The sequence below is a fragment of the Polypterus senegalus genome, chromosome 1, assembly GCF_016835505.1.
Source record: "Polypterus senegalus isolate Bchr_013 chromosome 1, ASM1683550v1, whole genome shotgun sequence".
NCBI classification, from domain to species: domain Eukaryota; kingdom Metazoa; phylum Chordata; class Cladistia; order Polypteriformes; family Polypteridae; genus Polypterus; species Polypterus senegalus.
Genome location: NC_053154.1, coordinates 331,777,683 through 331,792,850, shown reverse-complemented (window position 1 = coordinate 331,792,850; position 15,168 = coordinate 331,777,683). Strand labels below are relative to the sequence as shown.

The following is a 15,168-nucleotide window of genomic DNA, read 5'->3' as shown; positions in this document are numbered from 1 at the left end:
TGTATAAACGGATATAAATAATTGCATGTAAACGATTCGCCAAATTCTGTTGTATGTAAACGATACTGTTTTAAACGTTATTGTTTTTTCATCAGTAACCCCGGTTTCCACGTCTACCTCTGTTACTTTAAATGACACTCTTGCCACTCGCAATATGGCGGACGCGCTGACGTATCGTGTCGCCTGGGCAACACACACAGTGAATGCGGCGTCTACCTTCTATAGATGTCTATGGCTGTTACCATATCGTAATCTCTTGGGCCAATAGCGCGAGGTTTCCGCATTCGACATTCTAAAATACCAGAGTTTATACGGTTAAGTCAAGCCCCGATTAATCCGCGAGTATATACGGTCTGTTACACAAATAACAGCCGTCACTAGTCAGAAATGTTTTTACGGAAGTGTACTACGGCCACGGTGACGCAAACAAAAAGTATATGTCGAGAATAAAGTCGATATGTTCACGTAGTTTATTTTGTCATTAAAGCAGAATGTCGTACGCTAAACTTCACCTTAAAATCGACGTTTCATTTCATGGATGTTCTCAAACCCCGTCAAAAGCTGATGTCGCTCATTAAAGTCCTCGTGTTACGTGTTCCTCGACCCCGCCGCGCTTCTTAAACTGAGCCACTGAGGAGGCGCCGGCAGCGATCGCCGCACACAATCCATCCACTTCACGATATTCCTGCTCTCTGAACATTTAGAATGCGAAGATAAATAACGTGATGACATCTCCACGATGAAATGCGTTAAAGCAGGTCTTAAACATGTGGCGGTGGTGCTGCTCCCTCGCAGGTCTACCTCCAGTGCAGAGAACTTTATGGCAGGTGTGACGAGGCTCCAAAAAACTGGATGTATGAATGGCCGTCCGCACTTTTATTCAAATTGATTCTGAGGCCAGAAATCAGGGGGCGTCCTTATCTGGTACCACATTCTAGTCTGAAGTCATCTGAGTTCATGTTGTTAATACAAACCGACGCTTCTGGACTTCTAGACAGCAGTCTGATCCCAGCACAAATGTTCAGGCCGTACCAAATCTGTGCAATGTGGTGAGCAGGCAGCCCCATTCAATCATTTCAGATGGATTTTCTCCGTCCAATGATAATAAGATCTCCGGGGTGTTGGACTTTAGGGTGAGTATATCACGTTAAACAGGCATTGGAGATTGGAGGTCTAGTGTCTGCCTTTAATAAATCCAGTTTGGTCACTTCTTCTACAGAAAGAAAGAGCAGCACACCAGAGACCCCTCAGGTATTTGCTAATTGCTGTCAGAAGTCTCTTCACCCTTGTTAGAAGAATGGAGACCCCCCTTAAACACAATCCTGTGATTCATTTGTTTCCTTTCCACAGAAAGTGCACGAGTTGTGTGGCGTCTTGTTAGAAATCCCATTTAAAGAGTGCCATGCCTTTGTGAGTCCCTATCCATTTCTGGCCAGCTGCACAAATGACCTCTGCAGGTATGTATGTGTCCAGTCCTGGCCTTGGGGGTGCCGGGGGGCTAGTGAAGAGCAGCGACTTACCTGCCCTCTATAATCTAATGCATCTTTTACTACATTTACTACACTTTTACTACACTGCTTTTACGAATCCCATACCAAATACCAAATTGCATATAACAGCAACCTGTCATTTTTTTGTCATTCCAACAGATGGCACATTGCAAAACAATTGTAACAAATTGCATTGCACTTGACATTCTAACAGATGGACCATCAGAAATATTAACACTGCTTCAACCAATTCCATATCAAATGGCATATGAGTTCATAGAGACATATGCATTGCAGTTGTCACTCCAACAGATGGCACATTACAAACATTAACACTGTTTTTACAAATCTCACACCAAGTAGCATATAACAGATAGTTCTGCAATGCATTTGTCATTCCAACAGATGGTGAATCTTAAAAATTTGTAATAAAATGCCTTGCAGTTGCTATTCTAACAGGTGACACATCGGGAATATTGACACTGCTTTAACAAATTCTATATCAAGTGGCATGCGAGTTGATAGAGACATATGCATTGCAGTTGTCATTCCAACAGATGGCACATTTCAAACATTAACACTGCTTTTACAAATCCCATACAAGGCAGCATATAACAGAGACTTCTGCATTGCATTTGTCATTCCAACAGGTGGTGCATCATAAAAATTTGTAATAAAATGCCTTGCAGTTGCTATTCTAACAGGTGACACATCGGGAATATTGACACTGCTTTAACAAATTCTATATCAAGTGGCATACAAGTTAATAGAGACACGTGCATTGCATTTGTCATTCCAACAGATTGCACATTACAAACATTAACACTGTTTTTACAAATCCTATACAAGGTAGCGTATAACGGAGACTTCTGCATTGCATTTGTCATTCCAACAGATGGTGTTTCAGAGACCTGAACACTTCTTTAACAAATCCCATATCAAATGGGATATAATAGAGACACGTGCATTGCATTTGTCATTCCAACAGGTGGTGCATCATAAAAATTTGTAATAAAATGCAGTGCAGTTGCTATTCTAACAGCTGACACATCAGGAATATTGACAATGCTTTAACAAATTCCAAGAAGATAGAGACATATGCATTGCAGTTGTCATTCCAACAGATGCTACTTGGTATGGGATTTGTAAAAGCGTTAATGTTCATGTTTGTGCCATCGTGTGTCTTGTATTCTGCGCACAAGTGCAGGGATTCAATAAAAGAGACATGGAAGTACTTATAAATGTTTCAGATGTGCGTCAAATGTGAATTTTTTTGTTGATTTGTGTCCTTTAAAAAGTGCCGGCGTTGATGGAGACGTGCTGTGCCAGGCGCTGACTGAGTATGCCAGGGCATGTGCCCATGCCGATTATCCCCTTTCGGACTGGAGAAATCAGATCGACTCATGCGGTAGGAATTGAAGCATCTTCTGCCGTGTGTGCGCGCGTTTTATTAAAATGCTTTCCTATTCCTGCCTTGTTTTGTTCATTTTGTTTTGTTCTTCTTCTTGTGTTCCTCAGCGGCCGAGTGTGAAGGTGAATTCGTGTACAGGGAGTGCATCACCTGCTGTCCGGCGTCCTGTCATGGAGCAAAGCTGTGTGCTCAGAGCAAACTGCACTGTTTGGATGGATGCTACTGTCCTGAAGGTCAGTGGGCTTTACCGGCCAAGGATTTAAAGTGGGGGGCTCACCTGCACCTGCCATTGAGGCGAACTCAGCGGTCAGCTTGGGTGGCAAAATTGGTGGGCTGGCATTTTTAAAAACAATAGCAACCCTCACTTACGGACGCTCGCACTCAGTAAGACCATCTGATTGTATTGCTTGATATCTTGTTTTGTGTGCCGGTGATGATTGGCCTTCACGTCCAGTGACCTACAATGTGGTCTTCCAAAATCCCAGGATGCACCACACTCCGCTTCTGTACGTGTCTTTATTCTCTTCAGGTGTGGACACGTAGTTTTAGTTTTGTTTTCATTGGCACTGACTTGTCATGAACAGGAAGATGATGGGGTTTACAAGATAGCTAATAATCTAACATTAAGACAAAGAGCAATAATCCTAATCATAATCCTAATCCGTCCTGCGGTGGGTTGGCACCCTGCCCAGGATTGGTTCCTGCCTTGTGCCCTGTGTTGGCTGGGTTTGGCTCCAGCAGACCCCCGCGACCCTGTATTTGGATTCAGCGGGTTGGAAAATGGATGGTTGGATGGATAATCCTAATCCTCAGACTGGTGGGGTGCACAAGACACAGACCTGGAAACACAAATTTAAACGGTGAAAACGGCGCCAGGGCTGCAGCTCTTGATTGTATTGCTGAAGGCTGATGGGCTCACATTAAATTCAGTAAATATTGTTCTCCATCATCTCCGTGACACTAACGATGGTCGCCACAGTCTGTCTGTCCAGTGACAGCCGAAAGCCCACCTAATGGCGGCCCAGTGACTGACCCTGTCGACTGCCCCCTTGGACTTTTGCTGCTGTCGATGTCCTTTCACCTGAGACTTTTCGTAAGCTCTGTGTGGGGGGGTGTGGACCCACCTTGGAGTTTTACCACCATCAATGCTGCCGCCTGGGCGGTTGTTGTTTCAGGGGTTCGGACCATCGCATGTACCCTTCAAAATGAGCGCAAAAAAAAAAAAATAAACACCGTCAAATCAAAATTTTTCTCCACACGATGCCCACGTTGGCATGAAAACCACACAACTGGCAACCCTGCCCGTCAGTGGAAAAACGCTCTGGAGATGTGCTTGGATTGGATAGTTAGTTGCATTCCATTATTTGCATAGGGAATTCATACAGTAGAAAGGAATTATGGGTAAATGTTGTCTTTTTATTATGATTATTATTATATTTTGTGACAGCTAGGGGGCGTTGCAGCACCCCAATCACCACCTTGTACAGTCACAGGTCCCGACAGCATTAAAAGGTTTATTGGCCTCCACATACCTTACAGAGGGTTTTGAAATTCTTACAGCTATCATTTTCTTGACCTTCCGCTCCACCAGTCACACGTCGTCCTCTTCCTCGCCGGGCTCAGACTGAAACACGGCAGCACTTCTGTGCACAGGGAAAGCAGGAACTACGAATCCCAGTGCCCCCATGGAACCCAGTAGGGCTGCCCCACAGGACGACAGATCCCAGCATGCCCTACGGCGGCGTTTCTCAGCCTTTAAGTATTTGCGACCCGAGTTTTCATAACAGTTTTAATTGCGCCCCCCTAATGTTTTCTTGAAAGGAGCCCACTAATACCAGTTTGTTCTTTTTTACTTAATGATATATCATAGATGTATATTTTATTATACCCACTTAACTTTATCGACATTTCTCTAGCTCTGGATTTATTTTTCTAGTATCAGAATGTAGTTTTGGTTTCAACAGATGGATTTTTCACATTTTCGATTCTTGTTTTCATTTTCTGCGGTGGGTTGGCGCCCTGCCCAGGATTGGTCCCTGCCTTACGCACTGTGATGGCTGGGATTGGCTCCAGCAGACCCCCGTGACCCTGTGTTCGGATTCGACGGGTTGGAATATGGATGGATGGATGGATGGATGTTTTCATTTTTTCACGTCTTCGCTCCCCCCTAGGGGGGCACGTCCAACACTGCCCTATGGGTGTCTGTGTCGGACTCCCAATGAGATACTGCCATCTGGTGTATCGGAAGGGCAAAGGCTCAGCAGTCCTTCCATTGCACTGCCCCCCTGGCTGGGTGAGGGTCCTCGTTCAGTCCTGGTCGAGATGCCAGTCCGTGTGTGCAACTTCAGTTTCAGTGACTTTTTGGGATTATTTATTTAAAGCCGGGGGGCTCCTGGTGGGCCGCAGTGGCTGCAGGTCTTCATTCCAGCCGGTTTCCTAATTAGACCTTGCTGATAATGAAACTTGGTGTTTAACTCAATGACGTGTTAGCACTGTAATTCATCAAAGACACATCGGGGGTCCTCAATTGCAGTCCCGGAGGTTTCCACTTTTTTTATTTTCTACTAAAGCAATACATCTTTTGAGCCTAATTTGAATTCTCTTGCCTGTTAGCTTTCAGAATCTTTATCGGCCTATTGAAAATTGTAATTGCTGCCTGTTTTGTTAATCAGACGTTAGTTAATAATAATTAGGAAGATGACCAATAAACCGGCAGGCTCTCCAGCCAACAGGCTTCATGTGCCCCGTGACGTGAACGTGTTTAAAAGGAAAGGCTTAGAAGTAAATGAGAGGGGAGTTAGAAGGAGCGTTAAGTTGAATTCTGTTCTAGTCCACCAAACACTTGGATAAGGAAACTCGACAGCGCAATTCCAAATTCTCTGGGAGTAATGAAAGCAAGGGCGGCACGGTGGCGCAGTGGGTAGCGCTGCTACCTGGGTTCGCTTCCTGGGTCCTCCCTGCATGGAGGTTAGGTGGACTGGCGATCCTAAATTGTCCAGACTGTGTGTGTGTGTGTGTGTGTGTGTGTGTGAGTGCCCAGTGGTGGGCTGGCGCCCTGCCCGGGGTTTGTTCCTGCCTTGCGCCCTGTGCTGGCTGGGATTGACTGACTGACTGACTGAATGAAAACACCGAGAAGTTCAATACCAAGTTTCATTATCAGACAGCAAGGCCAGAGTTCTAATTAGATAAACCTGTAGGACCCCCTGAAATAAATAAAGCCTGCTAGTCCAGGCACCCGTCATGAGCATATTCTACTGGCACAGCGCCGTAATAAACGGGCGAATCAGACGTCCGCCTTTGACGTAAGTTCACGGCTTTGTATCCAGACTCTCTCGTAGTTTGCTTTCTCCCAGTTACGTCTCCAGGTTTGTCGGTGTAGGGCTTGCGGAGAGTCGGCCCCCCAACACGGCTGGGCGATGGCAGGCTGAACCGGCGTCTGATTGCTTCGCTACTGAAAAAGGACGTGAATAGCAAGCGGCCCTGGAGGAGCGCGGCTGAAAGCTCACGGCCTACTCTGATAAATGCCGTCCAGATATGAAGAGTAATAATAATCCCATCGCCGATATCAGGCCCAGGCCGAGGGATCGAGCAGCTTGAGGTTGTGTGTGCGGGCTGTGACACATAGGGGGCGCTCTCGTCCCCTTGAACCCTCAGACCAGACGCCAGACACCAGGTAAAAGTCCAAGAAATTCTTTCATTTAAAAAAGAATGTGCACAAGCGCCTTGACCCGGAAGTGTTTCTCTCTCTCTCTCTCTCTGTCCATGCGACTTTATAACACTTCTGGGTCGGGTTAAACTCCTTTTCTTCAGCCCGGAAGTACGTCACGACTGGGCTATAAGGCAAACAGAAGTCCCTGGGCCTCCCTGCAGCGTCCCCTGGTGGCCCCCATGGTATCCAGCAGGGCTGTGCATTAAAACTCCAAGGAATATTGATGACTGATTTTTGCTACGGGTGTTTGTGAAAAAGGTGCAGTCGATGAGTAAATCTCTTTTATTTAAGTCCAGAATTGTGTCTGTGGTTTGGGGCTCAGGAGCGCCCCCCGGTGGTTACGATGTGACGTGTGTTTAAGACGGCTGTGTGCGGGATGATAAACGTGTGTGACGTCTGTGGGCTTTTTGTGTCATGGTGTATGTGGGGTGGGCACAACGATCACCTCGTCCATTCTCCACGCATGGCATGCGGTGTCCCTTTACTCAGTTTGAATGTCTGCACTTTATTTGTAAGTGAGTGTGCCACGTCAGGTCTGTTACTGTGGGCCATTTGGGACGTCCTGACTGATTTTCCTGAACGTTTCCATTGTTCCACAGAGCTGATTTATGAAAACGGGAGCTGTGTGAACATCTCGGAGTGCCCCTGTCTGTACCACGGCGCTGAGTTTGCCCCTGGGCAAGTCGTGCAGGAGGACTGCAATAACTGGTAGGCATGTTGGCGACCTCATCACATCACAAAAGAAAAAGAAAATGCAAAGATTAGTGGGAATTCCTGGCAATATGTGTGAGATATTTTGGGACTTTTTGTCTAATCTCATATGCTGGGGAAGTGAATTTGTGGATGGTTTACAAAGAATTGCTGTGACCAAAAATTAAACATTACGGTAAAGTAAAGCTGCAATCATGTAGAGTTTTGAACATGGCAGCTGTGGCTTTGTGTGGCTCCTCTGTGTAACTGACGTCTTCAGGCGCACTGCTGGGTTGATTTGTCTTTCAGTGTTTCTTGGCTCTCACTTTTATACTTTGTGTAGGATGAGCTCTTCGTCTTCTCTTCATGTTTCTTACTAACGGCCTGCAGTTCAAGTGCAACTCCCTAAACATTCTTCTCTCTCTTCCAGTACCTGCGTGGACGGAGCCTGGAACTGCACCGATGCCAGCTGCCCAGGTAAAATGCCAACTTGGTGTCTACGGTGGGCTGACTTTGTTTCCCAGCGCTGCTTGTCATGCGTTTGTGTTTTTCACCGTTTGTCCTTCGAAGGGCGTTGCCATCTTATGGGCTTCCTGCTGCTGCTCTTCTACCTTTAAGGAGCTTATTAATTAATAAAACACAGAAAAACACATTCTGCAATGTCAGAGTGGGATCAAAGTACTTGGACCCCTTCACTTTCTGCACATTTGAACTTTAAACAAGCTGTGCTACTCGTCAAAGCAATCCATATAGACCTCAGCCTGCAGAATGTATTTTATAATGCACGTAGTCATCAAATGTATTGCATTGGTCATTCCAACAGATGGTGCAGCAGAAATAAAATGCATTTCTACAAATACTGGTGATGCACCTTCTGTTGGAATGACAATTGCAATGCATGTCTGTTATTTGCCATTTTGTAACAGCAGCATTAATGTTTGTGATGTGCCATCTGTTGGAATGACAAATGCAATGCATATGTCTCTGTTATATGCCGTTTGGTATTGCATTGATACAAGAAGCATTAATGTTTAGAATGCAGCACCTGTTGGAGTGATAAATGCATGTAATGTTGCTGCCTCACAGCAAGGAGATCATGAGTTCACATCCCCGCTTGTCCCTGCATGGAGAGCACTTTGAGTAGTGAGAAAAGTGCTATTTAAATGTAATGAATTATTATTATTATTATTGTTACAAATATTTATGATGCACCATCTGTTGGAATGAAAAATACAATGCATATCTCTCTGTTATATTCCATTTAGCACTGGATTCATAAAAGCAGTATCAATGTTTGTGATGTACCACCTGTTGGAATGAAAGAGATGGGTTCACAGATTCACAGACACTTGTCCATTTGTTAAGGTTGATGATAATGCTGTTGATGATGATGATGATTGTAATTATTATTATTATTATTATTATTATTACAAGTGTTTGTCTTCCCCCTCTGTTGGAATGGCAAATGCAATGCATATCTCTCTGTTGCATTCCTTTTGGCACTGGATTTATACAATCAGTATCACTGTTTGTGATGCACCGCCTGTTGGAATGACAGAGATTTAGCAGCTTGATGGGCACACAGATTCACAGACACACAAACTGCTGTCCTTTTATTAAGGTGGATTATTATTATTATTAGTAGTAGTTCAAATGTTTGTGATGCACCATCTGTTGGAATGGAGAATGGAATGCAGATCTTTCTGTTATATTGCATTTGGCACTGGATTCATAAAAGCAGTGTCACTGTTTGTGATGCACCGCCTGTTGGAATGAAAGAGATGGGTTCACAGATTCACAGACACTTGTCCATTTGTTAAGGTTGATGATAATGCCGTTGATGATGATGATGATTGTAATTATTATTATTATTATTACAAGTGTTTGTCTTCCCCCTCTGTTGGAATGGCAAATACAATGCATATCTCCCTGTTATATAGCATTTGGCACTGGATTCATAAAAGCAGTATCAATGTTTGTGATGCACCATCTGTTGGAATGACAGAGATTTAGCAGTTTGATGGGCACACAGATTCACAGACACACAGACACTCGTCCTTTTGTTAAGGTGGATTATTATTCTCATCATTATTATTATTATTATTATTATTTATGGAGCAGATGCCTTTATCTGAGGCGACTCACAAAGCAAGTTTTCATAATTGAGGAATGAAGGTGCTTGTTATTTAAAAATAACAGCAATAATAGATTGTTATTATGTGTGTCAGTAGGGTGGATTGCATCCATGCTTTTTACCAGCACTTAACATCTTTTACGCTCGTAGTTGAACATGGAGCCCCATACACTTGTGGGAGCCTAAATGACTTTTACAGACAGTGGAGCCCACCTGCCCTCACTGGAGAGGAGGTGTTTATAATGAAAGGGTGGATGAGACGTAACCGAGTTTGGAGGAAATTCGTAACCAGATCTCCATCCCGTCTTTCCACCAAAGCCAATAATCAGGATGCTAAGGTGCTGTCAGAATTTCAAAGCACAAAGTCAGTATTTAGAAATACAAATCAAAGAAAACACCCTGGCCACGCGTTCAAATGTGTTATCCATACTCGGATAATCAGGGCGGACGTGTCCAGCAGAGACTTTTAAAGTGACGTTACGGTGACGTCACCCGCTGTGCACTCCCGGCCCCCCCCTGCATAGCAGTGCTATGGCGACCGTGTGCAGGAGTGACGAATTGCACTTCACTCTCTGCCAGTCAGGTCGATGAGTTGGGGTGTGGCGGATGCCAGGAGGATGGCGCCTACCCGACTGTGTACTGTGGCGGGGCTGCCCTAGTGGTCTGGCACTGTTTTCAGGGGTGGGACTCGGCCCCCTCGGTTCCAGTGAAGGACACTCTTAAAGACACTGTGGACTCCTGTGTGTTTCTAGCAGTTTGGTGAGGCCTTCCCAGAACCATCATGTCTGTGCTCCTGGGGTCTACCAAGACATGGAGGAGTACAAGTGGCCTGTGCAGACCCCTGACCGCGACCAGGAACACTGATGGTGGTCCGAGCCTTCTCATCCCCGACCTCACAAAGGCTCTTTTGGACGAGTGGGCTCGGATTCCCACCGACGCACTCACATGGAGGCTGTTTTAGGGATGTGAGGCGGCTCGCTGTTCATGCTGGTGGTCTTGGAATGGGATGTCCACCAAGCTCATATCGGTGTGATGGCCATGTTGTGTGTTTTGTTCATCTTTATACAGTTAGATTAGAATTCCCCTGTAAAGTCTGTGACGCTGTAAAGATCTGCACACGTAATCAGGTGTTTCTGTGATTTAACCCCTAGGAGAATGCTCGGTCACTGGGGACATTCATTTCCAGACCTTCGATGGCCGGACATACACGTTCCAAGCTCCTTGTCAATATATCCTCGCCAAGAGTGCCAGCTCTGGGAAATTTATGGTCACGCTACAAAACATGCCATGTGGCGAGGTAAGTAAACCCTTAAACCCCCCCCTTAGTGACCCTCAACACCTCAGACTGGCTTCACACCTTCTTCAGGACCCCCAGACAGGCAGCAGTCGACGGCAGGTCAGCTGTAAAGAGGACACCACACACCACGTAAGAAGAAATCACAAAAACTGATAAAAGAGGAGGGCCACCATGGTGAACCCCCCCATAAGTGGCAGATTTACATTAAAAAAACAAAAAATCAAAAGGCGGAGTCACAGCCAGGAACAGGAAGAGGCGGGTTCAGAAGTGACATCATTGGTGTTGCAGCTGTCAATCACAGCTTCAGCAGAGGGAGGGAGGGAGGGAGGGAGGGAGGAAGAGAGAAGGCATTAGGCAGCAGCGCCATCCCCTGGTCAGAATTCTAATTACATGTATAGGAGCCTTGGCATCGTCTGCCATTGTGTGCCTACCATTGGAAAGGAGGACAACGAAAGGACTGTGACAATAGGAACCTGGTGTAGTCGGTCATAGCCTGTTACATAACACATTTATTTATTTATTTAGTTAGTTAGTTATTTATTTACTTATTTATGCTCACGTTTGACGCTCCTTTTCTTTATTTATGGTCCCATTTCACTCCTGTGTAGTTATTTCATTTTGTCTGAAATGTCCCCCATGTATAAGACCCATAACTGCCACTCGAGTTGCATTGCAGGCTGTGAAGTTTGTGTCCTCGAGACGCGCGTCTCCATCCCCTGAATGTAAAGTTTTATTCTGCTGGAGTCGGGGCGTCTGCTAATGCATTTGTACCGTTCATGTCAATCCAATTGTGCAGGCACTTTCCTAAATTGGCCTCCCAGTCTTGATTTCAGAGCAGATACGTCCTCACCTGACATAACTGAGCAAATATTCACAAAAGCCGCGCAGGTAACGTGAGAAGACGAGAGGCAGCCGTGCCGGACAGGCAGCCCTGAAACCTCATCTGCGGGGGCCTTGATGTCGTTCTGATGTGAGCTGGGAAGGAGCGATAAGACAGACGCGATCCTGACAGCCACAACCTGCTGGGACGATTTCAGGACTCATCGGACACTAAGTGGCCTCGGTGTAAAATGTCAGACACGTCCGAGACAAAGAATCCGATGACCTTATCGGTCCCAGCAGTGACAGCCCGTGTCATTTTGTAGTTGAAGATAAAGAGACGCTTAGTGGGTGAGAACCGAGTGAGCAAAGCAGCTGCTGAAAGACACGCCAGGACCCCGCGGCTATGAAAGGCCCGATTCACGAGAGCGCAGGCCGGTGGCTTGGCAGGCCCAAGGATGTCACACAGTTGTGATCAGTCTGAAGATTACGACTGATGCCTGTTTGTGCAAGAATTTCACGGGATTTTAAGAAGTTTTACTTCTTATCTTCTAGGAGTACAAGAAAAAAAAGAAGAGACTTCAGCACGGACCCACTTTTGATGGGCTCAAGGTGGGAGGCCCGTGACAATCGCTGCTCCGTGGCTCAGGGGGTGCCGATTTCTCACAGACCAGCATGTTGTCACACATCATTAGGGGCTCAGTCGAGGCGTGTGATATCCCACCGCAACCAGACGGGGTGCTCTGCTAGCATTGTGCTCTCCTTCTTTACCCACAGTGCCAGGAAGATGGCGCCAGTGACGACATTCCAGCTGCCCCGGGCACCCCAGAAGGGGGTATCATTACTGCCGGGTGTAGCTCCGCTGGAGCGACTGCAACCTTTGTCTTTTTCTTTAGAAGGGACGCACACCAACGCTCTTTGTCAAAATTTGACCATCGAAGGGACAACCTGGTAGGCCCCCTAAAATGTCCTCGCTCTACAAGCCACCACAATGTGGAAAAAAAATGGCACATGCGGGGCTGAGAGATCAACCAAATAATTTTTTTTTTCCCCCAACCAATCTTGTGGAACGCTGGATGGAGTGCAATGAAAAGTCAGGGGGTGACGGTAAAAAAACGGGGGTGTCTGCGTGCTCCTTCTAGTGGTCCTAATAGAGTTTTGGAAGTGAGCGCTGATCAGAGTGACTTCGCCTCGTATCTTCATTGAGGTTATAGGGTAGGGCTAGAAACTGTGGAAACTGGCAATGAGAAATAAAACGTTCTTCTTCTTCTTCTTCTTCTTCTTCAGCTCTTTGGAGCAAACATGTTGATTAATCTATTAGGCCCACTAGAAGGAACACGCAGACACCCCCGTTTTTTTACTGTCGCCCCCTGACTTTTCATTGCACTCCATCCAGCGTTCCACAAGATTGGTTGGGGGGAAGAAAAACAACTTTTTGTTTGATCTCTCAGCCCCGCATGCGCCATTTTTTTTCCACATTGTGGTGGTTTATGGGAATGACAGTCCTGGATAGAGCGAGGACATTTTAGGGGGCCTACCAGGTCGTCCCTTTGATGGTCACATTTAAACAAAGATCGTTGGCGTGCGTCCCTTCTAAAGAAAGACAAAGGTTGCAGTCACTCCAGCGGCGCTACACCCGGCAGTAATGATACCCCCTTTATGGCAGCTGGACGGGAAGGGGCGGGGCCAAATGCCATCACTGGCGCCATCTTCTTGGCACTGTGGGTAAAGAAGGAGAGCACAATGTTAGCAGAGCACCCCGTCTCGTTGTGTGTCAAGATGTGTGACAATATGCTGGTCTGTGAGAAATCGGCACCCCCTGAGCCACGGAGCAGCGAATGTCACGGGCCTCCCACCTTGAGCCCATCAAAAGTGGGTCCGTGCTGACGTCTATTCTTTGGTTCTTGTACCCCTAGAAGATAAGAAGTACAACTGACTGACCGACTGACTGACTGACTGAGGTCGAGCCGTCATCACTGTGACCACAGACAGGCCAGCCGTGCGTTTGACATGACCTGATGATTCACAGAAAGCTGATTTCTACAAGGCCGTGTACAGCCGTACTCCGACCAGAGAAATCGGATTATTCGCCTCCAGGAAACTTCATTAGCTGAACAGACGCCTCTGTGAATGATCCGCTCGTGTGGCCGTGTAAACCCTTAACCGGGTTACTGTTAACGATTTCGTAGCCCACACATGAGTGTTGTACTCTGCCAGCCTGTGCGTGTATCTGCTTGGCACAGACGCTTTCCGCAGCCGCGGGTGGAGGCGTCCACAACATGCGTTTCCAGAGGCAAATGTTCAGGCGATCGCATTCTTCCTTTCCCATCTCAGTATTTCAAAAATCGATACGTTTGTGTCAATTCGCTGAAGGTAGCGAGCTAAGCTCAGCAGTACAACTCAATAGCAGTGTTGGGGTGACGCGTTCAAAGTAACGAGCGTTGTGTAGGAACGAGTAGGCTAACGCTTATCTTATTGAGGTGTAAATACCCTGAGTCGTCGTCTTCGTCGTCATCATCATCGTTATTCCAGCAGCACTGGGTGTTCAGCCTGAAGCACGCGTATCGGTTGGCCAGTCTAACCACATAGCCAAACAGAAAATAGTGCGCTGCGAGCGAACCCGTAACCGATAAACGTATAAAAAAGAGCGTCAGTCTGACTAAACACATTTATAAAAATCGGAGGGCGCTCCCCTCGACTTTCCTGAATACTGAGATGGAGGAAAAGCTCATCAGACGCACTTCCCGTTGCGCCGTATTTCTCAAATATCAAGTCACTAATTGATAATATGGACACACCATCATTTATCTCCATTTATAATCAGACTTTACACTAAAATGATATTTTCGCACTTTGGGAGGTCGACGACGGTGGTGGAATTTTTTTCGTGATTGCATGTGCAGTACTGAGACTACGTGCAAAGTAAAAAGAGTTCTAGTCACGTAAAAACATAGAAGAGGTGCTAGCATTAGGGAATATTTGTAAAGTGAAACCGCATTTAGCTACATTTAATTATGATAATAATGGCGGAAATAAAGAAAACATCATAAAAGTATTACCAGGAACACGACGGGGACGTAGGAGCTTATTGTTCCTGTTACATCTTTATATTTACATGGCAGGTTCAATGCTTCCGTGTTATTGTTAAACCAATTTAAATAAAATTCATAATAGTTATTGAAAGGATATGCGTTATATTAAATACAGTTTTTAATATCGTGTACACATTCATATTTCCATGGTTCAAAAAATGTGGATGGTTGTTTTAAATTTTAAATAAATTAAAATTTTTAAATAAAATCCGACTTGCGGTTGTGTGAATTTTCTCAAATTTCATATCTGTTTGCGTTTTACTATTTTTAATTTCTATACAAAATCATCGATCGTCCATCCATCCATCCATTCTCTAACCTGCTGAATCTGAATAGGGTTACGGGGGTCTGCTGGAGCCAATCCCAGCCAACACAGGGCACAAGGCAGGAACAAATCCTGGGCAGGGTGCCAACCCACCGCAGAATCATCGATCGGTTTACTTGGAAATTCGTGAGAGAATTCAGTTCAAGTACCACTTCCGGGAAGTGGCCCAAAAGTTGATTGGATTCCTTATCTCTCGATTAT

At 45.8% G+C, this 15,168-nt stretch overlaps 1 protein-coding gene across 1 annotated transcript in view; it reads left to right on the top strand.

Moving 5' to 3' along the window:
- otog (otogelin) overlaps positions 1–15,168 on the top strand; it is a 231,377-nt gene that overhangs the window by 43,567 nt on the left and 172,642 nt on the right. Inside the window, exons 7-12 of the mRNA XM_039740451.1 lie at positions 1,351–1,457; positions 2,789–2,898; positions 3,009–3,134; positions 7,210–7,318; positions 7,731–7,777; positions 10,586–10,731. Coding sequence (XP_039596385.1) covers positions 1,351–1,457; positions 2,789–2,898; positions 3,009–3,134; positions 7,210–7,318; positions 7,731–7,777; positions 10,586–10,731 — 645 coding nt within the window. The remainder of the gene's footprint in view (positions 1–1,350; positions 1,458–2,788; positions 2,899–3,008; positions 3,135–7,209; positions 7,319–7,730; positions 7,778–10,585; positions 10,732–15,168) is intronic.